Here is a 27,850-nt window from a genome sequence, read left to right as displayed (position 1 = left end):
GCAGCCATGCCGGAGCCGCGCGCGTCGTCGCCGTTGCGGGTGAACGCGGCCTTCGCGGCTCGCTACAATCGCTACCGGGAGCGCGAAGAGCTGCAGCGGCGTGAGTGAGGGGTGCCTGCGTAGGAAGAAGGGTGGTGGGGAAACTGGGGTCTCACTGGGTCCCCCAAGCTGATGGTCGTGCGCTGGGGGGAACCCCGTGTGGCTCCACAGTGAAGGACCGCTACGGGGACCGCGACGGCGACGACGACGGCGACTCCAGCTCCGAGAGTGGCTCCAGCGACGAGCGCGTGGTACGCTTCCGGGCACCGGAGTTCCTTGCCGCCAACCAGCCCTGTGACTCCCTAAGGGGGTCTGCAAGACCCGCCCCGAAGCCCTGGATTGACAGGAGGCACTCTCACCAACCCTAGGGCTCGCAAAACTCATCCCTATGAGTTCTGCGACTCCTCTGTACCCCGGAAACCTCCTTTTCCAATTCCTTAACCCCAACAATCTGACTTTATCCCCATTCTTTAGGGGGGGATTTCGAGGTAAGGTATCACTGTAGCCCAGGCTGACCTGGAATTCACGATGAACTCACAGCGATCTTCCCACCTCTGCCCCCCGAGTGCTGAGATTAAAGACCACCACGCCTGGTCTTTTCTTTTGTTTAAAGGTAGTCTTTAGCATCTGGCTATATAGGCCAGGTTTACGTGGAACTCGGTGGCCTAGGCCGGCCTCTACCTCTGGAGTGAGTGCTGGGATTACAGATATGACCCACCGTACCCAGCACTCTTAATGTTTTCTTTACTATTCCCTAGAATATGTGGGGGTGCCCAGTATCATTCCAGATTAACTCTGATTTTGGCCTCATGATGCAGCTTGCCCTTCCCCACTATCCCCCAAATGCTCTCGCAGTCCATCAGTTTCCTTGCGTGTCCTTTCACAATTTCAGGAAGTACCTCCTGCCTCCCCTCCTTTAACACATCCTCTGTGACTCCTGCCCTCTATCTAACCAGCCACCCTCAGTCCCAGCTACCTAATTGCTTCTCTCCAGCTGAGTGCCCTGTCCTTCCCTATATCACACCCTCAGACACCTAATCCCCATACCCTCTGGGCCACCTGTCCGTTTTGCATTCTGTCTTGCCTCCCTACTGAAGTCAGTCCCACACTCTTTTCCTAGGAATTTGACCCTCAGCAAGAGCGAGACTTTTATAGGACACTGTCCTTGTTGAAGAAGAAGGACCCTCGCATTTACCAGAAAGATGCCACCTTCTACCACAGAAAAGGTCTGGATGGGGAATTATTATTATTACAACTATTATTATTATTACTACTATTATTATTATTATTTTGGTTTTTCAAGGTAGGGTTGCACTCTAGCCTAGGCTGACCTGGAATTCACTATGGAGTCTCAGGGTGGCCTCTAACAGCAATCCTTCTACCTCTGCCTCCTGAGTGCTGGGATTAAAGGTGTGCGTCACCACGTCCGGCACAAGATTTTTTTTTTTTGTCTGGAAGATCTTAGCAGTTATGTTACTATTAAGTACATTGTTTTGCATACAAAGTACCACACTTTAGATCCTGGCGTGGTGTTGCACACCTATAATCCCAACATTCAGAAAGCTGCTGATCCAGGCTTCTTGGCCAGGTCAGCCCACATAGAACCAGCCTCAAAAAGGGTGGGGAGGATGAGGCTATGGCTCAGTGGGTAGAGTGCTTGTCACACAAGCAGGAGGACCTGAGTTCAGATCCCGAGTAGCCATGTAAAATGCTGGGGGTGGTAGTCTGTGCTCACAATCTCAGCACCAGTAAGGAAGTGACTGGAGGATTCCTGGAGTTTTCCTGCTGGCTTGTCTAATGGAATCTGAGCTCCAGGTTCATCAAGAGATTCTGTGACAAAAAAATAAAGTGAAGAGCTGGGCATGGTGACACATGCCTATAATCTGAGCACTTGAGAGGTGGAGGCAGGAGGATCAAGAATTCAAGGACAGGGCTGGAGAGATGGCTTAGCGGTTAAGCGCTTGCCTGTGAAGCCTAAGGACCCTGGTTCAAGGCTTGACTCCCCAGGACCCACGTTAGCCAGATGCACAAGGGGGCACACACATCTGGAGTTTGTTTGCAGTGGCTGGAGGCCCTGGAGTGCCCATTCTCTCTCTCTCTGCCTCTATCCCTCTGTCGCTCTCAAATAAATAAATAAAAAGATTAACAAAAAAAAGAGTTCAAGGACAGCCTCAGCTACATAGTGAGTTTGAGACAGCCTGAACTGTATGAGAGCTTGTCATAAAAAAATTAGAGAGTTGGGCTGGAAAGATGGCTTAGCGGTTAAGCGCTTGCCTGTGAAGCCTAAGGACCCCGGTTCGAGGCTCGGTTCCCCAGGTCCCACGTTAGCCAGATGCACAAGGGGGCGCACGCGTCTGGTGTCCGTTTGCCCTGGCGCTCCCATTCTCTCTCTCTTCCTCTATCTGTCTTTCTCTCTGTGTCTGTCACTCTCAAATAAATAAATAAATAAAAATTAAAAAAAATTAGAGAGCAACCAAGAAAGACACTTGCTGTCAACCTTCAGCCCCATGTGCACATGCAGTTCTGTATACAAAAACATGCCCATATTCCCCACACATACATGCAGTATTACCTGGTCCTGGTGTGATGATAAACACATTGTAGATCAGAAATGCATTTTGTTGTTTTAAGGAAGGATCTCACTCTAGCTCAGGTTGACCTAGAACTCACTCTGTAGCCTCAGACTAGCATTGAACTCATGGTGATCCTCCTACCCTGCCTTCTGAGTGGTGGGATTAAAGTCGTGTGCCACCGTGCCTGCTGAGAAATGATTTTTTTTTTCTTCTTGGGGTATGCCTTACATGGCCCAGGCTGGCCTTGAACTCATTATATATGTGGAGGGTGGCCTTGAACTCCTGATCTTGATGCCTCCAGCTCCTTAGCACTAGGATTACAGATGTCTTTTTGTGCATCCTCAGAGTCATCCTCAGAGAATGAGGAGCCATCAGCCTTTGAGAAGCCCAAGAAAGTGCGGCCCATGTACTTGAAAGACTATGAGAGGAAGGTCATCTTGGAGAAAGAAGGGTAAGAGATGGCATGTGTTGCCAGACTTCAGCCTACAGCTTTTCTGGGACATTGGTGAACTTAGAGGTAGATGGTACACAGTGAGGAGAATGTCTGAGAACAGAGCCTCGGTGACCCCTTGTCACCTCTCATAGACCACTCCGCCACAAGCACCCCATGGGAGGAACAGGTTTCTTGTGGCTGGTAGTCTCGAGAGAAAGCTTCATCTAGAAGGGACAAGATGGGAGAGCAGAGGCTGGCATCATTTCTTGCCGCAAGAACAGCAAGGAAGCAGCAAGAGAGTGAGCTGAGCTCCGAACACTGGGAAGCATGGTGTTATAAACAGTTTCACCGTGCTGGAGTGAACCTCCAAACCAGACACAGTTTAGGGGAGGAATGGGTTTATTTCAGGTTTACAGGTTCAAGGGAAGTTCCATCAGTGGAGGAAGAAGCTGGCTCCCACTCATAAATCCAAGCAGAGGCAGAAACTGCCACCTGCCAGCCAACACCGTGGCGCAGCAGGCATGAAACCCCACCACAGCACAGGCTGCTCTGCCTACCTTTTGGTTGGAATCTGATCCACTCCCAAACAACACCTTTGGTCTGAATCCCAGGATCTACCCCCAGTGACACCTCCTCCAGCCAGGTGGCTGGAGGCCCTTTTTTGGGGGAGGGTGGTTGAGGTAGGGTTTTACTTTAGCCCAGGCTGAACTGGAATTCACTAGTAGTCTCCAGCTGTTCCTGAACTCATGGCAATCCTCCTGCCTCTGCCTCCCAAGTGCTGGGATTAAAGGCATGCACCACCGTGCCTGGCACAAGCTTAATTTTAACACCTGAGTTAATAGGGGACATACATTCAAAGCATTGCACTGGCTAATAAACCTCACGGTTTGCCTCCCCACTGATACACCTTCCTCCAGCAAAGCTCTGTCTCCCAGACTGCTTCCAGCTGGAATATGGTAGTCCAAACACATGAGGCTGTGGGGGCATTCCACATTCAAACTACCATGTCCCATACCCCTTCCCCACCACTCACATCCCTTCCCCATCTCCACGAGGAGCTTATGGCAATGACTCACCGCATGGGGAACAGACATAGAGAACATGTACATGTTGGTGCACACTAATAAGCCCACTGTAAATAGGAGTGGGCATCATTTGAGGGCAAGCATGGTGTCATGTGCCTCCAATCCCAAGACACAAGACGGAAATAGGAGGCTTAGAAGTTCAAGGTCAGTCTGGGCTACATAGTAACACACTGGTCTCTAAAAACCCAAGGGCCAGGGATGTAGTTCAGTGGTAGGGTGCTTGCCTAATATGTTCAAAGCCTTGTGTTTGATCCCCCAGTATTGCAAATCAAACCATCAGAAAAGGGAAAATACTGTTTTTGTTTTTTTGTTGTTGTTAAAAACAAGTTAAAAAAAATATAGTAAGTTGGGCTGGAGAGATGGCTTAGCGGTTAAGTGCTTGCCTGTGAAGCCTAAGGATCCCGGTTTGAGGCTTGATTCCCCAGGACCCACGTTAGCCAGATGCACAAGGGAGCGTACACATCTGGAGTTCGTTTGCAGTAGCTGGAGGCCCTGGTGCGCCCGTTCTCTCTCCTCTCTAACTACCTCTTTCTCGCTTTGTCTATCACTTTCAAATAAATAAATAAAAATAAACAAAAGAAACTTTAAAAAGATACCTTAAAAAAAAAGTATATATAGTAAGTTGAATTCCTGTGAATCAGGCACTCTGTTTTAAAGCCATCCTTCTTCCTTAACAGCAAATACATTGATGAGGAGAACTCAGATGGGGAGACCTTTGATCAGAGACTCAAGGTGGGTAGTGGTGGCTAGGCTATGGGGGGATGAGGGACTGGGGCTGGCCTGAGGCCTACGTCGGTTCCTTCTCTATAGCATACCTCGTCGCAAAGTTATGTTGAAGAACAGAAACAACTGAAGGAAAGGTGAGCCTGGGCTGGGGTTCCCACTTCATGAAAAGGAGAGGAGGTGGAGTTTGGGGCAGGGGGCCTGAGGTTAAAGCAAGCTCTGTTGCTAAACAAAGTTCACATTACAGACCTGCTCTGAGCTTAGTGTGAGGGGAGCTTGGGGCTAACCTTGGGGCTTGACTGTGGCTAACCCACCCACGCTGAGGTTGATTTTCTGGTATGGACAGCTTCCGAGCATTTGTGGAAGATAGCAGTGGTGAGGACAGCGCTGAGGAAGGAGGCTCAGGGTTGCTGCAGAAACATGTGAAAACCAGAGAGGAGAAGGTGGGTGCTGGGGCCCTGCTGAGCCTCCCATGCCGGGGGTTGTTGGTGGCTGGGATGCCTATAGACGATGCTCAGTGCTGTCCTTCCCCAGGTCCAGGAGGAGGCTGACTATGTTGAGTGGCTGAAGGGACAGAAGGATATTCAGAACCCTGAGTCACTGAGGGAACTGGTAAGTTCTCAGGGAAAATTGCTGATGACTATGTTGCCTGTGCCACCTCCATCTGACCTTTTTCTGGAAAGTCAGGATTCAAGGGCACCTGTGTGGCTGGGACTGGAGCTTGCCTGGTATGCATAGGTCCCTGGCTCCATCCTCAGCACCAAAAGGAAAAGGCACATTCTCATGATGAGGGTACCCGTCTCTGGGCTGTAGATCACACTGTATAAAATGGGGGTAATAAAATCTAGGTGTGCTAACCCACACTGCTAATAATAATAATACCAGTACTCATGAGGCTAAGGCAAGAGGATTGTCTTGGATTTATTCCATTTATTATTGCTATTATCACTATATATATATTTTTTTTTTCAGTTTTTCAAGGTAGGGTCTCACTCTGGCTCAGGCTGACCTGGAATTCACTGTGTAGTCTCAGGGTAGCCTTGAACTCATGGCGATCCTCCTGCCTCTGCCTCCTGAGTGCTGGGATTAAACCACCACACCCGGCTTTTTTTTTTTTTTTTTTTTTGAGATATTGCTGTAGCCCAGGCTGACTTGGAATTCACTGTGTAGTTTCAGGGTGGCCTTGGCCTCACAGTGATCCACCTACCTCTGCTTCCCAAGTGCTGGGATTAAAGGCATGTGCCACCAAGCCTGGCCTATTATTATTTTGAGAGAAAGAAGGTGAGGAGGGAGAAAATGGGCGTGCCAGGACCTTCAGCCTGCTGTGAAAAAACTTGAGACACTTGTACCTCCTTGTGTGCACATGTGGCATTGTGCACTTGCATCACTGTTTGTCTGACTACATGGGACTTGGAGATTTGAACATGAGTTCTTAGGCTTTGATTCCCTAGTACCCATGTAAAGCCACACAAAGTGGTGCATGCATCTGGAGTTTATTTGCAGTGGCTAGAGGCCCTGGCACACCCACACATTCTTTCTCTCTGTCAACTAGTTAAGTGAATAAAATATTTAAGAAGAAAGAGCTGGGCATGGTGGTGCATGCCTTTAATCCCAGCACTCTGGAGGCAGAAGTAGGAGGATCACTGTGAGTTCAAGGCCACCCGGAGAATACATAGTGAATTCCAGGTCAGCCTGGGCTAGAGTGAGACCCTACCTCAGAAAAAAAAACAAAAACAAAAAAGGAAGAAAGCAAACAGACAAAAATAGCTAGGCTTGTGAGATGGCTTCAGGTTCAGTGAGAGACCCTGTCTCAAGGAAATACAGTGGGTGGGCAGTAGAGGAGACTTGCATTTGCACACACCACACACACACACACAAACAAAGTAAAAGGGCTGCCGATGTTGCTCAGTAGGTAGAGCATTTCATAAACTGGGTGTGGTGGTGCAAGCGTGTCAGGCCAACACTTGGGAGGTAGAGGCAGGAGGGTGAGGTGTTCAAGATCATCTTGGCTACGCTGTGAGTTCAAGGCCACATGAGATCCTGTGTGAATCAGCCAGTCAGTCATGGGGGCCTGGATCTGTTACCCCTAGGTGCACCTAAAGGAATACTGGAGCAACCCAGAGCTGGATGAGGGGGAGCAATTCCTGCGGGACTACATCCTCAACAAACGCTATGAGGAGGAATCCGAGGAGGAGGAAGGGTAAGCCACCTTGCCTTTCAAAGTGTTGGTCAAGAGCCAGACAGTACTAGCTACTTTTTTTCTGTGTATATTTGTACATATATGTGGACAGGTGCATGTGTAGAGGACAGAGGACATAGGAATTCAAATGTCCTTTCTTAGGAATGCTGTCTACCTTTTAATTTTGTTTTGGTGTATGTATTCATGTCCATATGTAGATAGGTACATGTGTGTGCTGATATGTGGAAAGACCAGGAGAAGACACACTCAGGTGTCTTCCTCAATCACTTTTTTTTTCTTAATTTAGTTTTGAAAGAGAGAGAAAAAATGGGTGCACCAGAACCGCCTGCCACAGCATACAAAATACAAATGTGTAACTATGTGCAACTGGATTTATTTACTGGGGAATTAAACCTGGGCCATCAGTCTGCAAGAGAGTGCCTTTAGCTGGTCATGGTGGCGCATGCCTTTAATTCCAGTACTCAGGAAGCAGAGGTAGTGGGACTGTTGTGAGTTTGAGGCCACCCTGAGACTACATAGTGAATTCCAGGTCAGCCTGGGGTAGAGTGAAACCCTACCTCCAAAAAAAAAAGTGCTTTTAGGGCTGGAGAGATGGCGTAGCAGTTAAGGTGCTTGCTTACAAAGCCAAAGGACCCAGATTTGATTCCCCAGGACCTGCGTAAGCCAGATGCACATGGTGGCACATTCATCTGGGGTTCGTTTGTAGTGGCTATAGGCCCTGACATGCATCCCTCCCCACCCCCAGCATCTTCCTCTTTCTCAAATAAATAGAAAAAAATAAAATTAAAACAGCCATGGTGGCGCGTACTTTTAATCCCAACATTTGGGAGTCAGAGGAAGGAGGATCGCCATGAGTTTGAGGCCACGCTGAGACTACAGAGTGAATTCCAGGTCAGCCTGGGCCAGAGTGAGACCCTACCTCAAAAAAAAAAAAAGAAAGAAAGAAAACACCTTTAACTGCTGAGCCATCTTTCTAATCTCTCTCTCTCTCTCTTTTTTAAAATTATGTATTTATTTGAGAGGGAGAGGGAAGCAGATAGAGAATGGGTGCAACAGGGCCTCTAGCTGCTGCAAATAAACTCCAGACGCATGCACCACCTTGTGCATCTGGCTTATGTGGGTCCTAAACAAACCTAGGTCCTTTGGCTTTGTAAGCAAGCCCCTTAATGACTAAGCTATCTCTCTTTTTCGAGGTAGGGTCTCACTAGCCCATGCTGACCTGGAATTCACTATGTACTTTCAGGGTGGCCTGGGACTCACAGCAATCCTCCTACCTCTCCCTCCTAAGTGCTGGGATTAAAGGCGTGTACCACAACACACAACCCCTCTTATTTTATTTATTTAGTTTTGGTTTTTCGAGGTAGGGTCTCACTCTGGTCCAGGCTTACCTGGAATTAACTGTCATCTCAGGGTGGTCTTGAACTCATGGAGATCCTCCTACCTCTGCCTCCCAAGTGCTGGGATTAAAGGCGTGCCCCCCCCACGCCCGGCTCCAACCCCTCTTATTTTTGAGACAGGGTCGCTCACTTAACCCATAGCTTGCCAGTTTGGCTCATCTAGCTAGCCAACATGTCCTGTGTCCACATCCCCAGCACTGGGATTCAAGACATATGCCACTATGTCCATTATTTTATGTGGGCTCTGGGGCTTTAGCTCAGTCAGGTTCCTCTTTTTTCTTTCTAAATATTTTTATTTATTTATTTGACAGAGAGAGAGAGAGAGACAGAGATAGAGATAGAGATAGATAGAGAGAGAGAGAGAGAGAGAGAGAGAGAGAGAGAGAGAGGGAGAGAGAATGGGCATGCCAGGGCTCCAGCCACTGCAAACAAACTCCAGATTCATGCATCATGTTGTGAATCTGGCTTATGTGGGTCCTGGGGAATTGAACATGGGACCTTTGGCTTTGCAGGCAAATGCCTTAACTGCTGAGTCATCCCTCCAGCCCAGGTTACTTTTTTAAAAATAATATTTTCATTTATTTGTAAGCAGAGAGAGAGAGAGCTCCAGGGCCTCTAGCCTCTGTGAAGGCACTCCAGATGCTTTGCCACTTTGTGCATCTGGCTTTACATGGGTCCCACTCTAGTCTAGACTGACCTGGAATTCACTGTGTAGTCTCAGGCTGGCCTCAGACTCAAGGTGATCCTCCTGCCTCTGCCTCCTGAGTGCTGGATTAAGAGTGCTGGATTAAGGGCGTGCGCCACAATGCACAGCTGGATTCAGGTTCTTACGTCTGCAAGGCAAGCACTTTACCAATTGAGGTGAGCTCTCTTCAGCCCTGTGGTTGTTTCTATACAGGATAGAAAAACCAGAACCACTTGTGGGTTCTAGAATCAGATGGCATCAGTTCCAATCCTGGGTGTGTGCTACCTCCACTGCCTCATTTTCCCTGTGTATAAGGGAGTAGGGTTCTAGTGGGGAGTCAGTGAGTTCATATATCTGGTACGAAGACACACAGGAGCCAGTGGTTCAACTGAGCTCAGTTGGACCTCCTGTTCTCACCCAAACTTGTCCCTCAGGGTACCCTGCCCTCCAGTCCAGCTAGCTGTGGATGACTCCTCAGATGAAGGGGAGCTATTCTTGAAGAAACAGGAAGACTTTGAACACAAGTACAACTTCCGCTTCGAGGAACCAGACTCAGCCTTGGTGTGCAGTCAGGGAGGGTGGGGGAGGTCATGGTCACCCAGGCCCCAGCGTGGAGAGCCCTAAATCATCAGTGTGACATTCTGGGGTCCTCTGCTGCCCCTAGGTCAAGACGTTTCCACGGAGCATTGCCTCCTCCGTGCGTCGAAAGGATGAGCGCAGGAAGGAGAAGCGGGAAGAGACTAGGGAGCGAAAGAAGAAGGTGAGTGGGGCCAGGCCCAGTGGCCATGTTGGTCCTCCTGGCACTTGGCAGGCAGAGCCTGGGGGATCACCACAAGCATAGTTTACACAGAGTTTCAGGCCTCCTTGGCTACATAATTAGACATGTCTCTAAGAAAGGAAAAAGTAGAGCTCGGAGGCTGGAGGGATGGCTTAGCACTTAAGGCCTTTGTCTGCAAAGCCAAAGGACCCAGGTTCAATTCCCCAGGAGCCATGTAAACCAGATGCACAAAGGGGTGCATCTCCCTGTCTCTCTAAAAATAAACATATAAAAATTTAAAAAGTGGGTGCTGGAGGGATGGCGCGGCGGTTAAAAGCACTCCTTTGCGAAGCCTGACGGCTAAGGTTGGATTCTCAGGTCTTCCCGTGGAGGCAGTGTACAAAGTGGTGCACGCATCTGGACTTTGTTGCAGCAGCAGGAGGCCCTGGTGTGCCCGTTCTGTCTCCCCCTGAATGTATAAATAAATAAATAAATTCAAAAAAAAAAAAAAAATTTAAAAAGTAATAGTTGAGCATTGTAGTAGTTCATCCTTGATCCCAACTTGTGAGGATGATGTAGGAGTGTCCATGTGAGTTTGCAGTTAGCTTGGGATACAGAGTGAGGTCCAGATTAGCTGGGGCTAGAGCAAGACCTTGTATCAAAGGAAGGGGAGCTGGCTCAGTGGATACAGCATTTGCTGCCCAAGTGTGAAGACCAGGGTTTGGATCCCCAGCACCTACACAAATGCTGGGTAGGCATGGTGACCCACCTGGAACCCCAGTTCTCAGGAGGCAGACAAAAGATCATCAGGGCAAGCTGACTAGAGAGCCAGCTGAATCATTGAGCTCTGTTGGAGTTTGAGAACCTGCCTCAGTAAATAGGGTGAAGAGTAGGGAAGACAATGTTAACCTTTGACCTCCATTTACACACCTGCATCCACACCTACAAACATGCATACACACACATACACAGTGTTATAAAATAATATAATGAAATGAAACAACTGTGAGTCGAGGGAGGACGGCTGGGCAGTGCTCTGGGTCTGCCAGGACAGCAACCAGCCTTTTCCTGCCCACAGGAGAAGGCCAAGAAACAAGAGGAGCTTAAACAGCTGAAGAATCTGAAGAGGAAGGAGATTCTGGCCAAGCTGGAGAAGCTGCGGCAGGTCACCGGCAACGAGACGCTGGGTCTTGCAGAGCAGGACCTTGAGGGCGACTTTGACCCTGCCCAGCATGACCAGCTCATGCAGGTATGGTACCCTCATGATTGCCAGTCCTTGGGAACTTCACTGTGGGATCAGGGATCCATTCCTGTCTGTGTGGCCTCCCAGAAATGACTGGCCTTTTGCCTTGCCTATAAAGGGAGGCTTATGAGACCACTGTGGTAGAAACAAGTGGGGAGGAATTAACAAGAAGGTTCAGTAGGTAAGTGCTCAAGCAACATTGGTTTGTGCATAGTCTTTTCCACTGAGGCAGGAGAATCATGAATTCAAGGCCTGCCTGGGCTAAAAGTGAGTTGGAGGACAGCCTAGGATAAGACCTTGTCTCAAAAAACAAGTATTTGAAGGGTTGGTAGAGTAGCTCAATTGTAGTAACACTGGTCTTGGGACTGGAGAGATTGCTTAGTGGTTAAGGTGCTTGCCTGCAAAGCCTAAGGAGTCAGGTTTGATTCTCTAGGACCCACATAAGCCAGATGCACAAGGTGGTGCATGCATCTGGAGTTTGCAGCAGTTGGAGGCCCTGGCGCACCCATTCTCTATCTCTCAAATAAATAAATAAAATACTAAAAAATAAAACACTTAGGGCCAGGCATGGAGGATTGCTATGAGTTCAAGGCCAGCTTGAGGCTACATAGTGAATTCCAGGTCAGCCTAGGCTAGTGTGAGACCCTGCATTGAAAAACCAAAATAAACCAGTTGTCTGGTATACATCTCTGATCCTAGCACACAGGAAGTGGAAGGAGGAGGAACAGGAGTTCAAGGTCAGTCTTGGATATAGTGAGTTCAAAGCCAGCCTGGGCTACATAAAAACCTGTTTCAGACAGACTTGGTGACACACACCCTAATCTCAGTACTCAGGAGGCAGAGACAGGAGGATCACTGTAAGTGAAAGGCCACCTTGAGACTACATAGTGAATTCCAGGTCAGGCTGGGCCAGGGTGAGACTCTACTAAAAATAATTATTTTTTAAAAAGGGGAGGGGGCTGGAGAGATGGCTTAGTGGTTAAGGTGCTTGATGGCAAAGCCAAAGGACCCAGGTTCAATTGTCCAGGACCCAAATAAGCCAGATGCATAAGGTGGCACTTTTGGGTTTTTCAGGGAAAGAAAAAAAAAAAAAACAAAACTTAGAACACTGATTAATTGTAGAGCTCCTGCCTAAAATTCACAGTGAGGGGTTGGAAGTGTGGCTCACCAATGCTGGACATAGAGCCATAGATCCTAAACTGGGTGTGGTGTTGCACGCCTTTTATCCCAGCACTCAGGAGGCAGAGGCAAGAGGATTGCCTTCAGTTCAAGTCTGCATAGTGAATTCTAGGTCAGCCTGGGCTAGAGTGAGGTACTACCTCCAAAAACCACATGCACACAAACAAAGAGGCCAGGTGTGGTGGTGCACGTCTTTAATCCTAGTACTTTGGTGGCAATGGTAGGATTCCCCCAGAGCTCAAGGCCAACCTAAGACTACATAGTGAATTCCAGGTCAGCCTGGGCTAGATCAAGACACTACCTCAAAAAAAAAAAAAAAAAGTCTGGACATGGTGGTGCATACCTTTAATCTCAGCACTCGGGAGGCAGAGGTAGGAGGTCTGCTGTAAGTTCGAGGCCACCCTGAGACTACATACAGGTCAGCCTGGGCTAGAGTGAGACCCTACCTCAAAGAAAAAGAAAAAAGGGAAAGGGAGGTACTGTCATGGGAGGCTGTTTGCCAAGCACATGGGCACTACTGACCACCAAACCTGCCTTGTTCTTGCAGAAGTGCTTCGGAGATGCGTTCTACGGTACTGCAGAGGAAGAGAAGCCCCAGTTTGAGGAAGAGGAAGGGCTTGAAGGTGAAAGCCATGACTAGGCTGTTGGGGACCAGGGCTGCTTCCTGCATCCCTAGCTCCTGGTCTAATCCTGCCTGTTCTTTGTGGACTAGATGATTGGAACTGGGATACATGGGGCGGTCCAGAGCAGAATGGAGCCTGGAGCCAGCAGGAGCCCCATTGTGAGGACCCTGACTTTAATGTAAGTGCCAGACGTAGAGACAGTAGGGACATTAGGTGGCCCCAGGTGCCTTGAGGACTGGCTCCATATGACCCTTACGTGCCGGCAGATGGACGCAGACTATGATCCCAGCCAGCGACAAAAGAAGAAGCGGGAAGCCCCCTCTTCAGGCAAGAAGAAGCGCAAGTCACCCTTTGCAGCTGCGGTGGGACAAGAGAAGCCTGTGTTTGACCCTGGTGAGGCCAACCGGGACAAAGGGGGATGCTGTGGGGACTGCCAGGGCCTTGAACCCTCGGCAGCATTGTCTGTATCATGTGCAGGGGACAAGACCTTTGAGGAATACCTGGATGAGTATTACAGGCTGGACTATGAGGATATCATAGATGACCTGCCCTGTCGCTTTAAGTACCGCACTGTGGTGCCCTGTGACTTTGGGCTCAGCACAGAGGAGGTAGGAAAACCTGGGATGTAAAAAGGAGTTTTCTTTGCAATGACAGCAGTACAGCTGGGTGCACACCTGTCGTCCTGGCACTGGGAGTCTGAGGCTGGAGGATTAGGAGTCCAAGGCTGGTCTGGGTGAGGGCCTGTTGCAAAAATAAGTAAAGAAGGGCTGGAGGAATGGCTTAGCGCTTAAGGCGTTTGCCTGCAAAGCCAAAAGAGCCAGATTTGATTCACCAGGGCCCACGCTGGCCAGATGCACAAGGGAGTGCATGCATCTGGAGTTTGTCTGCAGTGGCTGAAGGCCCTGGCACGCTTATTCTCTCTCTCTCCCTTTCTCTGTCAAAGAAACAAATAAAGATAGATGTTATTTTAAACAGGATAACAGTGTAAAGTAAGGTGTGGTAGCTCATGCCTTATAACCCTAGTACTTGCGAGGCTGAGACAAGAGGATTGTTAAACGTTCAAGGGCAGCATGTACTGCACAGTAAGTGTGTCTTGAAGAAACACAGAAGGGCCGTGTGTGGTGATGCAGGCACTTAATCCCAGCACTCTGGAGGCAGAGGTAGAGGATCGCCGTGAATTTGAGGGCACCTTGAGACTACATAGTGAATTCCAGGTCAGCCTGGCCTAAAGTAAGAACCTGCCTCAAAAAACCATAAAGGAAGGAAGGAAAGGAAAGGGAAAGGAAGAAGGAAGGGAAGAAAGAAGTAAGTAAAAGAAAGAAAGAGAGGGGCTGGAGAGATTACTTAGTGGTTAAGGCACTTGCCTGTGAAGGACCCATGTTAATAAATCAGACTTGTGCACAAGCACAAGTCAGTGCATGCATCTACAGTTCAGTTGTACTGGCTGAAGGCCCTGGTGCACCAACTTTCTCTCTCATTGAAAAGTGAGAGAGCAAGAAAATTGGGCACGGTGCCCCACACCTGTTACCATAGAACTCAGGACGTGGCAGCAGGAAGACTAGGATTTCAAGGCCAGCCTGGGATACATGACTGTCTCATAGAACAGTAGGAGCTGGGTTTGGTGGTACATGCCTTAACTTTAATCTCAGCACTCAGGAGGTGGAGGTAGGAGGATCACCATGAATTTGAGGCTAGCCTGAGACTACATAGTGAATTCCAGGTCAGCCTGGGCTAGAGCAAGACTACCTCAAAAAACCAATAAACACATGAAAGCCGGGCATGGTGGCACACACCTTTATCCTAGCACTCTGGAGGTAGAGAGGAGGATGGCTGTGAGTTCGAGGCCACCCTAAGAGTAAGTAGTGAATCCAGGTCAGCCTGAGCTAGAGTAAGACCCTTCCTCAAAAAAAAAAAAAAAAAAAAAGTGCTATATTGTACTTCTGCATTATGTGGGTACTGGAGAATCAAACCTGGTTTTGCAGTCAAGTGCCTTTAACTGCTGAGTCATTTTCTCAGCACCTTGGGTTTTGCTGGGAGGGTTTGTTTTTGAGGCAGGGTTTCACTTCCAGCCCAGGCTGACCTCAAACTCATAAGGATCCTCCAACCTCAGCCTCCAAAGCGCTAGGATTAAAAGTTTGTGCTACCTCCCCTAGCTAAAACTTTTGGGGGGGGTATTTTATATATTTGAGGGGGTTGAGAGAGGGAAAATGTACATGCCAGGGCCTCTAGCCACTGCATGTGAGTTTGCATGCTTATGTCACCTTATGCATCTGGCTCATGTGGGACCTGGAGAGTCAAACATGAACCCTTAGCTTTGCAGGCAAGCACCTTAACCACTAAGGTTCCATGTGCACAAGGTGGCACATTGTATCTGCGAGTTCATTTGCAGTGGCTAGAGGCCCTGGCAAACCTATTTTGTGTACCTTTCTCTCTCAAATATTTAAAAAAGAATTACTTAGGTGGGCACTTTGGCAAAGGCTGAGGCACTGTGAGGTTGAGGCCTGGGCTAGAGTGAGACCCTGCCTCAAAACAAAATCTTACTTACTTGTGACAGGGTCTCATTAACTGCTGGCCCAATTCCTTTATTTATTTTATTTTATTATATTTGAGAGAAAGAGGCAGATAGAGAATTGGCAAGCCAGGGCCCGCAGCCAGTACAGATAAACTCCACACACATGCACTACCTTGTGCATCTGGTATGTGGGTACTGGGGAATGGAACCTGGGTCCCTAGGCTTTGCAGGCAAGCACTTTTAACTTTTTTGTTTGTCTGTGGCATGTGTGTATGCTTATCCATGAGTGTGGAAGTCAGAGGTTGATGTCAACCGTCTTCCTTGATTGCTTTCTCCTTATTTAGCAAAACAGGGTCTGTTGCTTGAGCCAGAGCTCACCAATTTGACCTGTCAATTTGACCAACTTGACAAGTCAGTTTGCCTTGGGGATCCCTATCCACTCTACTTCCTGAGTCCTGGGGTTGCAGCTAGATCATAGCGCCCATCTAGCATTTTCATGGGTACTGGGGATCCCAACTCTCGTCCTCCTGTCTACACATGTACCATCTTGCCAGCCCAGCATACTGAAAGGTCACTGAGTAGGTACACTTAGAGGTAATGCCTAACTCATACATGACATAGAGGCTGGGACTGGGAACCTGGGCATCATCCATCATTAATAATGCTGTCAGCTGAGTCCTTTGTGTGCACAGGTGAGGACTTGCATTGAATGTGGCCCATAGCAAGGATCCCTTCTGAGCCTCACCTCTGTGTGTTGGGTGGGTGAGTAGGAGGGCAAGTGAGTTCTGCACCCACGTGACAGGCTGATGAGGTGATTAAGGCCATCAACCCAGAAACCACACTGCAGGCCTCCCCCTTTACACAGATCCTTGCTGCAGATGATAAGGAGTTGAACCGGTGGTGCTCCCTGAAGAAGACCTGCATGTACAGGTGATGGGCAAGGCGGGCTGTGAGCAGTGAGCTCATTACCTCTGCGAGCACCCAGTGACAGATATGTTATGTTGCTGGGCCCCTGCAGGTCAGAGCAGGAAGAGCTGCAGGAGAAGCGGGCGTACACCCAGAAGGCCCAGAATGCGTGGAAAAAAAGGCAGATCTTCAAGTCACTTTGCCAGGAGGAGTAAGCACAATGGGCAGGGTGGGTGGCTGGCCCAGTAACCTTCTGGTTTGGCTTGACATCTTGTCCCGCCAACCTTGGGATTGGGGTTTGCCATCTCTTAAGACCTGGATCCCATTCATGGCTGGGTCCTGGTTTTACGAGGTGACTTATATGGTTCTGATCTCATCAGGTGGTTAAAGACTGAGTTAATTTGTGTAAATATTCAAGCTAAAGTATCAGGGGAGCAAGGTGTGGTGGCACACACCTATAATCCAGCATAGAGGTGTCAGCCTGGATTTAATAACCATGACAGGCTCAGTAGTTGGTTTAGCATGCATGAGACTCTGGGTTACATCCCCAGCACCAGAAACTAAAATGTAGAAAATGTGCCACAAGTTTATTAGCCATTATGTTATCTCCTAGACTATAAAGGAGTTGTATTGTCCCTGGTGGTTTCTGTGAATGCCTTTAGATAGGCCCAGGCACAAATAACAAGAATTATCAACATCACAATCTTGCCTTGTAACTCCTGCACTCAGGAGGCTGAGCAGGATCTCAAGTTTGAGGCTGGCCTTGGTCACAGGGCACATTCCAGGCTACTAACCTGGTGTGGTCCTGTGCAGCAACTGAAGAGGGTGTGGTGATGCACACCTTTAATCCCAACACTCCCAGGGAGGATGTGGTAGGAGGATACTTAGTGAATTTCAGGACAGCCTGGGCTAGAGCCAGACCCTACCTTGAAAAACCAAAAAAAGGGCTGGAGAGATGGCTTAGCGGTTAAGCGCTTGCCTGTGAAGCCTAAGGACCCCGGTTCGAGGCTTGGTTCCCCAGGTCCCACGTTAGCCAGATGCATAAGGGGGCGCACGCGTCTGGAGTTCTTTGCAGAGGCTGGAAGCCCTGGCACGCCCATTCTCTCTCTCTCTCTCCCTTTATCTGTCTTTCTCTCTGTGTCTGTCTCTCTCAAATAAAATTAAAAAAAAAAAAAAAAAGGAGGAAAACCCTTAAGTCAGCAACAACCCTAACTTCTCACCCTCAGGATGGAGACACCCAAAGAAGCCACAGGAAATCCACAAGAGGGTAATGCCAGCCCCCAGGCACAGCTGCCAGGGCCTGATGAAGCCCGTGGGAAGCAGCCCCGCCCTGAGAGTCCCCCTGCACAGGAAGAGGAGGCACCTACAGAGAAGCCAGCACCTCAGAGGCGGAAGAGGGGCAAGAAGGCAAGACTGCTGGGTCCCACAGTGACACTTGGTGGCCATGAGTTCAGCCGACAAAGATTACAGGCCTTTGGCCTCAATCCCAAACGTCTGCACTTTCGCCAGCTGAGATGGAGACAGAGAAAACAGCAGGGACGTAAGAGCTGTCCCTGAGGAACACAGCCAGTCAGGACCTACAGTGAAGCTGGTAGGACTGTCCTGCCAGTCTGTATCATCTGCCCACAGGCCTCTATCAGATGTAGAAACTGAAGCCACCCCTGAAATGCTCAGCACACCCCAACCATGTTCTTGTCCCAGCATCTTTATTAGCCCCAGCAGCCAGTTTTTCCAGGACAGGGTCTTTGGGAGCAGTGAGGAGCACAGCCAGTCCAGTGCAAGCTACAGTACTTCAATCAGGCCCTGAGTGGATGCCCGGGAATCTGCCTGCCCACCCTGAGGAGGATCACAGTGATGCTGGCAGCCTGTGGGCTGGCCCCAGATTGAGGCCTTAGACTGGTCTCTGCTCTGTGGGGTGTGAGGTCAGGAAATCTACCTACAGAGTCCTACATCCCATATCTAAGATGACATAAATAAAAAAATAAATAGTTTCACATCTTTTCCCCCATCCCCTAGCATTATAAAAACACAAAGTCCTCAGAACTGGGCCTTTTGGCTTTGAGGAGTCGTCCTGTGCGAGGGAGCCGGAGCGTGGGCTGGGAGAGCTGTGTGCAGAGGTCATCCAGGCTGTGGTCCTGAGCATGGCCCTCGGCCACAGTGAACATGGGGTAGCGCTGTGTGGCTGAGGAGGAGCTGAGGATCTGGGGGAGAAGGGAGAGCCAGCTCAAAAGACTGTAACAGAGTCATTACCCCAGCCCATGGCTGCCCCAGGGTCACTGCTATAAAGAGTGCCCAGCTGGGGTGATGGCCATCTCAAGATGCCTTAGGGTATGGCAGTCTACCTCTAGATATCCCTGTCCCCAAAGCAGCCATAGGCCCAAGCATTCTAAGCCAGGTTTTCTCACTTGGGAATAACTGACAGAATCCTCCCTTGGTGTTCTCAGGGGTGGATGGATATTGTATTTGTGGTGCTGGGGATGGAGCCCAGTACTTCACACATGCGAGGCCAGTAGTGCTAAGCCACCCCTCAGCCCCTCACTATGGCCTCTAGACAAGAGCTCTGTTGCTAGGTCACTTCACCAACCCCAAGGTACATCTTTACTTTTTCCAATTTAAACACGCTTCCCACCCATGCTTCCAGCTCACCCTGGTCAGCTCTGAGCAGAGAGTCTCAAATTCCTTCCTGTTTCCAGCATAGAATCCCACAGTACAGCTTGGGTCCATCTTGGTAAAGGCCATTTTGCGGGGCGAGGTACAGTGGAAGGACTGGGGTAAACAGAAGAGGGAGGCTGTGGGGTATCTCAAATCCATGCCCACGTATGTAGCCCAAACCTGGGGATACCACTCACCTCCAGGGGGAAGTCGGCCTGGCTAACATCCACAGTGGGCTGGCAGTAATGAGGGTCCAGGTAGAGCAGGAAGTCATCTGAAGGGGGCAGGCAGGAGTGAGCGGGGTTGGGCAAGAGGCTGGTGGGGGACATAGGAAGCAAGGCTTACCCTGGTAGCCTACGAAGTAAAGTGAGTGTCGGGGTTTGCCCCCCATGATGCCCAGGCAGAGTTCTGACCTCAGGAGCTCCTAAAGAGAGGAGAATGGACAGAAGCCGAGGCAAGTGGCATCAGACAGTTACTCAAACACTGAGCAGGCAAGCACCTACTATATATGAACTGAGACAAACCTCCCATGATCACGGAGCTGCTGTTCTGTACAGAAATGAAGGAATTACCAATGGACATGAGCATGCCATGTGCAGAGGCTCTATCACTCTTGTACTTCATTTTCTTGAGTCACTAAACCTGGAGCTGCTCTTTTTAGGCTAACCAGCTAGCCTGTGATTCTCCTGTCCTGCCCCCATGAGATTGGATTCCAGGAATACGTGGTCATACCTGGCTTTTAAAATTTTTTTAATTTTTATTTTTTTAAGAGCAAACAAAAGAGAATGGGCACACCAGGGCCTCCAGCCACTGCAAACGAACTCCAGATACGTGCGACACCCTTGTGCATCTGGCTTACGTGGGTCCTGGGGAACTGAACCTTGAATCGGGGTCCTTGGTTTGACAGGCAAGCGCTTAACCACTAAGCCATGTCTCCAGCCCATATCTGGCTTTCCATGTGGGTGCCAGGGATCAAACTCAGGTCTTCTTGAGCCCTCATGCTTGTGAAGCAAGTGCTCTTATCACTGAACCATGTACTCAACCCATACCCCAGATTACACTTGATTTTTTTTTTTTTGGTTTTTCAAGGTATGGTCTCAATTTATCCAGGCTGACTTGGATTCAACCATAGTCTCAGGCTGGCCTTGAACTCACAGCAATCCTCCTACCTTGGCCTCCAGAGTGCTAGGATTAAAGGATACATAACCATGTTCAGCCTTTTTTGAGGCAAGATCTCAATACAGCCCAGCCTGACCTCAAATTTACTATGTAGTCTAGGCTGGCCTCGAACTCACAAAGATCCTCCTACCTCAGTCTCTCAAGTGCTGAGATTACAGATGTGAGTAACTGGGCCTGGCTACAATTTTTTTTTAAAGATATATACACGTACATACATACACACACACACACATCTACATACATATATACATATTGAGAGGGAGGATAGGCACACCAGGACCTTTATCCACTACAAACTCCAGATCTATGCACCACCTTTGTGCACTTGGCTTATGTGGGTACTGGGGAATTGAACCTGAGTCCTTAGGCTTCACAGTGTCTTAATCACTAAGCCATCTCTCTACCTCCTAGCTACAATTTTAAATAGGAAAGCCAGGGGCTGGGAAGATGGCTCAATGGGTGAAGTACTTGTCATGCAAACAACAAGGACCTGAGTTCCTATCTCTAGCACCAACATGGAAGTCGAGTGTGCTGGCATGTGCCTATAATCCTGAATGATCCCTGGGGGTTGTCTCAATAGCCCAGCCCAGTCAGTGAGCTCTGGGTCAATGAGAGACCCTAGCTCAAAAAATGAAGTGAGCACTTTGGAGACAGAGGTAGGAGGATTGCCATGAATTTGAAGTCACACTGAGACTACATAGTGAATTCCAGGTCAGCCTGGGTTAGAGTGAGTCTCCCTACCTCGGGGGTGGGGGTGGGTAGTGGTTGAGGAAGACACCCAACACTTACCTCTGGACTCCACATACCCACACATACACAGTCATACATGCATAGTACACACATACACACACACACAAAATAAGATCCAACATAGGGCTGGAGAGATGGCTTAGTGGTTAAGGTGCTTGCCTGTGAAGTGTAAGGACCAAGGTTAGATTCCCTAGTACCCCCATAAGCCAGACACACAAGGTGGCTCATGTGTCTGGAGTTTTGCAGTGGCTTGAGGACCTGGCATACCCATTTTCTACCTGCCTCTTTCTCAAAATAAATAAAAGATGCAAACATAAATAGGGAAGTTAGGAAAAGCTCATAAAAGACCAGGGCACAGGGGCATGTACATGTCTAGTGAGTCTTCCATGAAGTGGGAGAAACAAAATGCTAAGCCTAGAGGTGGGAATGGTAGGAAAACAGTGAGGCCCATGTGGCTGGACAGAGCTGGGAAAATAAGACAAGGAGGTGACAGGAATAAACAGTTCAGCACCTTGGGGTTTAGTTTTTCGAGTACAAACACATGGGGCTTTCCAGCTGGGAGCTTCTTGCTGTGCCTTCTGGCTGAAAAGAGGCTGTCCTGTGGCTCTGCAGCAGCCCCTGATGCCCTGTATTGGGGGACTTTCCTGTCATTTGAAGTCCAGCTTAGAATGCCATATTTTTACTTGCTTTACATGGGTGGAAGGGGAATTGAACCCACATGCCTTTAATCCCAGCACTGGGCAGGCAGAGGTAGGAGGATCACTGAGTTCCAAGCTACACTGAGACTACACAGTGAATTCCAGGTCAGTTTAGGCTAGAGTGAGACCCCACCTCGAAAATTAAAAACAAAACAAAACAAAAAAACACCTTTTTTCCAGACATGGTAGCACATGCCTTTAATCCTAGCATTTGAGGAAACTGAGGTAGCAGGATCACTGGCTAGCCTGGAGCTATGAAGTAGCAGAATACCCTGGGCTACAGTGACATCCTACGTCAAAAATAAATTTGTTTTGGGTTTGGCAAGATGGATCAGTGGATCATCAAATTTGTGTAAAAAGTATGACACCGGCTCAACAACCTGAGCTAAAGCAAGACCCTACATAGAAGAGCCAAAAAAAAGAAAGAAAAAGTAGGATGCTATAATGCAACCATTTGTAATTCCAGTGCGCCTACGGTAAGAAAGGTCTCCAGGAACCTCTCTGGCCAGCTAGCCTGGTGTGATGAACAAAGTGGGAACTAGAAACCTTGCCTCAAACAAGGTGGGAGGTGAGGATAGACACCCAAAGCTTTCTGACTGCCACATGTATGTCCTAGCATGCATGCATCTCTGTCCACATACACACTCACATGGAGGAATAAAAATGTTACTTTGGTGCTGAGCAGGGTATGCTAAGTATGTGCACTAACACTGAGTTACACCCCAGCCTGTCAGAACCATTTGACTGTAGCTTACTCCCAGTTAGAACATGTGCTTCTAACTACAGTCAGAATTCTGACTAGATTTGTTGTGTCTGAGTCCCTGCCCCCCACGCAGAGAGTGGCACACAGCTGCAGTTGGGTAACCAGTGAGTAAGAGAGTTGACAGAAAGGGCTGGGGAGTTGGCACTATGGGTAAAAGCTTGCTGCAAATATGAGGACCTGAGTTTGGATCCCCAGCACCCATGTTAAAGCCAGAGGTTGCACATGCCCTTAATCCCAGCACTTGGGAGGCCTTGGTAGGAGGATCACTGTAAATTCAAGGCCAGCCTGAGGGTACACAGTGAATTCCAAGTCAGCCTTGCATGACCCTCCCTTCCTCCCACAAAACAGCTGGGCATGTTGGCACACGCCTTTAATCCCAGCAGAGGTAGGAGGATAGCTGAGTTTGAGGCTACTACATAGTGAATTCCAAGTCAGCCTGGGCTAGAGCAATACCCTACCTTGGAAAAACCAAACAAGACTGGAGAGATTGCTTAGTGGTTAGGGTGCTTGCCTGTAAAGCCTAATGACCTGAGTTCAATCCCCCAGTACCCACATAAAGCCTGATATGCAAGGTGGCACATACACCAGAAGTTTGTTGGCAGTGGCTGAAAATTCTGGCATGCCCATTCTCTGCCCCTCTGCTTGCAAATAAATATAACAAAAAAGTAAAAAACCAGGGCTGGAGGGATGGCTCAATGGTTAAGGTGTTTTCCTGCAAAGCCAAAGGCCCCAGGTTCAATTCTCCAGGACCCACATAAGCACAAGGTGACGCAAGCATTTGGAGTTCATTTGCAGTGGCTGGAGGCCCTGGCGCGCCCATTCTCTCTCTCTCTCTCTCTGTCTCTAATGAATAAAAATAATAATAAATAAAAAGCAAAGGGGGGCTCAAGAGCTCAGTGGCTAAGCCATGTGCCTGCAAATGCCTAACAACCCAAGTTTGATTCCCTACTATACAAGTAAACCCAGATGCACAAAGTGGTGCATGAGTCTGGAGTTAATTTGCAGTGGCAAGAGACCCTGGTACACCTATTCTCTGTCTGCCTGGTGTAGTGGGGCACACCTTTTTAATCCCAGCAATTGGGGAGTCAGGGGTAGGAGGATTACTGCGAGTTTGAGGTCAGTCTGACTAAGACTACATAGAGAATTCCAGGTCAGCCTGAAGTAGAGCAAGACCCTACCTAAAAAAAAAAAGCAAGCAAGCTAAAAGCATGACCTTAAGCCAAGCTGCAAGTCTGTAGAACTAGAACTAGAACTCCCTGGTAGAGGAGCCCAGGATTCACACAGAACCTACCTTCACACAGGGAACATACACAGGGTTGAGTGTCTCACCACCCAGTCGCACAGGCACAAGGATGATCACAGACTTCCATTCTGCTGTGGGGTCTGGTCTGGCTACCAGGCGTGCCACATCTGCCTTGTACACTGGAAGGACAGGTCAGCAACAGGTCACCTTGATATGTATATCAAGCATTTGCATATATGTATATCAAGCTCATGCATTTGGAGTCTGTTTGCAGTAGCAGGGGGCCCTGGTGGGCCCATACTCACCCTCTGTGCCTGCCGCTTTCTCCCTCAAATAAAAATATATTTAAAACAAAAACAAAAAAAGAAGCCTGCATGGTGGCTCCCATTTTTAATCCTAGTACTTGGGAGGCAAAGGTAGGAGGATTGCTATGAGTTCAAGGCCAGCCTGAGATGACACAGTAAATTCCAGGTCAGCCTGGGCTAGAGCAAGACCCTACCTTGAAAAAAAAAAAACAAAAAAAAAAAAAGAGGTCACTTCTCACCCACACTTCAAGCCCTGTAGGGTGGCCCTCTTACCCTAGGAGCACAACCTTAGCTCCTGCAACCTCTTAGTAGGCAACACTCCTCAGCAAAGAATGTCTTTCTAGTGCACTATAATCCCTATAATCCTGGGACCCCCAGCAACAGAGTATCCTTAATTACCAGAGGGGGCAACTGAGGTCCTGAGGAGTTATTTTATTTTGAAGAAGAGTCTGGTGTAGGATGGCCTCCATGGATCCAAAGATGACTTTAAACTCCCAATCCTCCTTCCTTTACAACCTGAGTGCTGGGTTTAGCTGTTACATACTCTCCCAGAATTCTGCAGGTTGAAGCAGGATTGGGAGCTCCAGACAAGCCGAGGCTAAGACCAAGACCTTGTTTCAAAACAAAAACAAAAAAACAGCCGGGCATAGTGGTGCACTCCTTTAATCCCAGCACTTGGGAGGCAGAGGTAGGAGGATCAACATGAGTCTGAGGCCACCCTGAGACTCCATAGTGAATTCTAGGTCAGCCTGAGCTAGCATGAAGTCCTACCTCAAAAACACAAAAACAAAGGGGGGTGGGCTGGGCTTTAGCTCAGTGGGAAGAGTGCTTGCCTAGCATGCATAAAGCCCTGGGTTCCACCAAGCACTACATACACAGGACAGGGTAGAATAGGTCTGTAATCTGTAATCCCAGCAATCAGGAAACTAAAGCAGGTTGGGCTACACAGATGGACCTCTTTTCAAAAAAACAAAAATAACTGGACACACACCTCTAATCCCACCCCTTAGGAGGCAGAGGTAGAAGAACTGTTTGAGTTCGTGGCCAGCAAAGTAAATTCCAGGTCAACATGGGCTACAGCAAAACTCTACCTTGGAAAAAAATAAACTAGGTATGGTGATAAATGCCCATAACCCCAACACTGTGCAGGTGGAAGCAAGAGCATAAGGGGTTCAAGGTCATCATCCTAAGACACATTATGAACCCCAGGCCAGCCTGGGCTATATAAGCCCCAGTCTCACCAAAAAAAAAAGGCCTCATAAAACAGGTTCTGGAAGGAGTCACAGAGGAGGGGACCGTGTTCTAGGTAGGAATCCTTCCCAGAAATTCTTCTCCCACAGAATGTCTCAGCCTCTGAGGAAGGCAAGGTGCTAAAGCTGAGATTGCTTCAAGGTCTACCTTGATCCAGCCCTTACCTGTACAGTCCTGTGACACATATACCACCAGCCGGGTGACCTCAGAGCAGCTCTCCACAGCTTTCCTGGGGGCAAGAAAGGAGGCCTGAGTTCCTGGGGTACCTGGGCAGCTCCCATGTTCCCTGTAGCAACACTCACCTGAGGATATGTGCCACCACTGATGGCCCATACCAGTCCCCTGCCTTCTTGCCTGAGCTCTGCCCAAGCTCCACCAGCCGGTGCAGGCCAAAGGGGGCTTGAGGATGGTCAGCGAACCAGGACACAATCTGCCGGTGCAACTGATCCTGCTCTAGCTCAGAGGCACCCTGAGCCCAGCATGGGGGCACCCGGCAGGCAGGCATGCGGTACCGGCTGGAAGAGGACCCTGACAGCTCAGAGGGGGCCAGGCCTGTGCCTTCTGCCCACCTCCAGTCTGCAGATGGGACAAAGTACACAGTTAAAATAGTTTCAGTGTATATGGGGACATAGTTCTCACTTACTCATTTTGTACATTTTTTATAATACTCCTGAGAACCCCAAAGGAAACTATCAATTTGACATGCCTGAAACTCAAGACAGGGTCACTACCCCCACCCCCCAAGGTAGGGTCTTGCTTTAGCCCAGGCTGACCTGGAATTCACTATGTAGTCTCAGGGTGGCCTTGAACCCACAGTGCTCCTCCTACCTCTGCCTCCTGACTGCTGGGATTAAAGGCATGCACCACTATGCCAGGCTTAAAGACAGGGACCAGGCTGGCCTGGATGTGCCTATGTATCTGAGGGAAAATGACCTTGAACTCCTGAATTCTTCCCTCTACCTCCCTTTTCCTAGTAGTAGGATGAAAGGTGTGACCCACCATGTCTGGCCTCAATTTGTAATTATTCAGAGACAGGGTCCCACTAAGCCCTTGCTGGCCTAGAACTTGCTGTGGACTCCAGGCTGGCTTCCAACTTCCTATGTAGTCCCAGACTGCCTACAATTCACAATCCTCCTGCCTGTCTCTCAAGTGCCCGGATTCCACACTAGACAAGTACCATCAAGCTCCAACTCTAAATATACAGTTGAAAGACATCTTTAAACTCAGTCTGCAAACAATTCTAACACACTGTTGACCCATGAACTTGGCAGTACCCTTCTAGCACTCCCCTTAAAGGGCTCACCTCTGGACAGGAAATGCAAAAGCAAGCCCTGGGCCAGCATCATCTGCCCACTTCGTAACATACATCCCCAGCCACAGTCTGAAGTCAAGCTGCCCCCGGCTAGAGGTGGGAAGTCCCGGCGATATGTGAGCCACAGTCTGGACACAAAGTCCCTCTGGAAATGTTGGATGTCACCTACAACAAGAGCCAACCTGTCAGCATGCCACCAGGTTCAGCCTTAGGCCGTGTCTTCACCAAGCCTGGCTGGTCCCAGACAACTTCTTACCCTGGCCCTCAAAACGATAACGGCGACCACAGAGGTGAACACTGGAGATCTTGCTAAAGCTGGTCCGGCTTTTCACTGCCCAACCTAGGGGGACAGAGGAGAGTGGCCCCACATGTGAAAAGAGCAACAGTTCTTTGAAACCCAGACAGATGGGGCGTTTTATTTTCATATTTTAGTTTTGTGCATGTATGTCACAGAGTTCATGGGGAGGTCCTCCTCTCCATCTGCCTTATTTTGTAACTGGAAAGGTTAGACTAGCTGAAGCAGTGAGCTTGGGTTTTTCTGCATTCTGCCTCTTATAGCCTTAGGTACATTGGAACTACAAGCACCTGTGCCACTTTTGCATCCTGCGTTACCTAGGTGCAGAAACTCAGGCTAACAGGATTTCCGAGCAAAGCGCCTTTAACCACTGAACCGTCTCCCCAGCCAAGTGGGGCTTTCGTCACAACTGCCTAAGCGAGCGTCAGGATGAGTAGGGCCGGGCCGACTACAGCACTCGTTTTACACAGGGGCAGAAGGAGGCAAAGAAATCTGCCCAGGGCAATGAATGGAGTGGGCCTTGAAACCATTCCCTATCAGACCTGCGCCAGGTCCTCCACCCTGAGCTGGGAAGGTGGAAGGTCAGCGGGTCACTCACAGGGGCCACAGAGTAGGCTGGTGTAGACGGACACTGCAAGGCCAGGGTGTGGGTTTCCTTGACCTTGACCTCAAAGCCCCCTCCTCACCATACTTGACGTTGTTCCAGGCTGTCAGGAACTTGGCCTTGAACTTGTCCACTTCGTCGGGTTCTCCGGAGCTGGCTCCTGCAGGCCCAAGGCCGTGGGGGTCGGGGGTGCGCTGTCCCCTCGGCCTGCGGCCCTCGGGCCGGCGCGCGTCCTCGGGGCTCCCGCTGCGGTACTGCGCGGCGGCCGGCGACACGGAGTTCATGAACGCGCCGGGACGGAGGTGGCGGGACGCGGGCAGCGGCCGCCGCGCGCCCACGACGCGGGTCCACGGAACGCGCTACTCGGCCCCCGCGGCCGCGCTCCGCAGCGCGGCGGCCGACCCCCCCGCGGGCGCCATCTTGGCGGCTCCCGGAAGGTAGAG

At 49.4% G+C, this 27,850-nt stretch overlaps 2 protein-coding genes across 2 annotated transcripts; one reads left to right on the top strand and one right to left on the bottom strand.

Annotated features, from left to right (window-relative positions):
* Nucleotides 1-18,363, top strand: Kri1 (KRI1 homolog). Its single transcript, XM_045142973.1, has 19 exons — nt 1-100; nt 211-290; nt 1,160-1,265; nt 2,958-3,063; nt 4,808-4,862; nt 4,941-4,990; nt 5,200-5,296; nt 5,388-5,465; nt 6,944-7,053; nt 9,570-9,696; nt 9,800-9,895; nt 10,971-11,141; nt 12,862-12,937; nt 13,027-13,115; nt 13,204-13,330; nt 13,415-13,545; nt 16,315-16,379; nt 16,468-16,566; nt 17,582-18,363. The coding sequence occupies exons 1-19, from the start codon at nt 7-9 to the stop codon at nt 17,910-17,912; spliced, it is 2,088 nt and encodes a 695-aa protein (XP_044998908.1). The 5' UTR covers nt 1-6; the 3' UTR covers nt 17,913-18,363.
* Atg4d (autophagy related 4D cysteine peptidase) lies at nt 18,045-27,691 on the bottom strand. The gene is made up of 10 exons (XM_012950908.2): nt 27,490-27,691; nt 26,765-26,848; nt 26,500-26,673; nt 25,499-25,772; nt 25,361-25,425; nt 23,689-23,819; nt 19,353-19,431; nt 19,205-19,281; nt 19,002-19,121; nt 18,045-18,556 (listed from the first exon to the last, which is right to left on the bottom strand). Exons 1-10 carry the CDS (start codon nt 27,689-27,691, stop codon nt 18,374-18,376), a joined length of 1,389 nt encoding a protein of 462 aa, XP_012806362.2. The 3' UTR covers nt 18,045-18,373.
* Nucleotides 27,692-27,850: the final 159 nt, after the last annotated feature.

Source organism: Jaculus jaculus, chromosome 2, assembly GCF_020740685.1.
Source record: "Jaculus jaculus isolate mJacJac1 chromosome 2, mJacJac1.mat.Y.cur, whole genome shotgun sequence".
Lineage (NCBI taxonomy): Eukaryota > Metazoa > Chordata > Mammalia > Rodentia > Dipodidae > Jaculus > Jaculus jaculus.
This window is presented reverse-complemented; position numbering and strand designations above follow the sequence as displayed.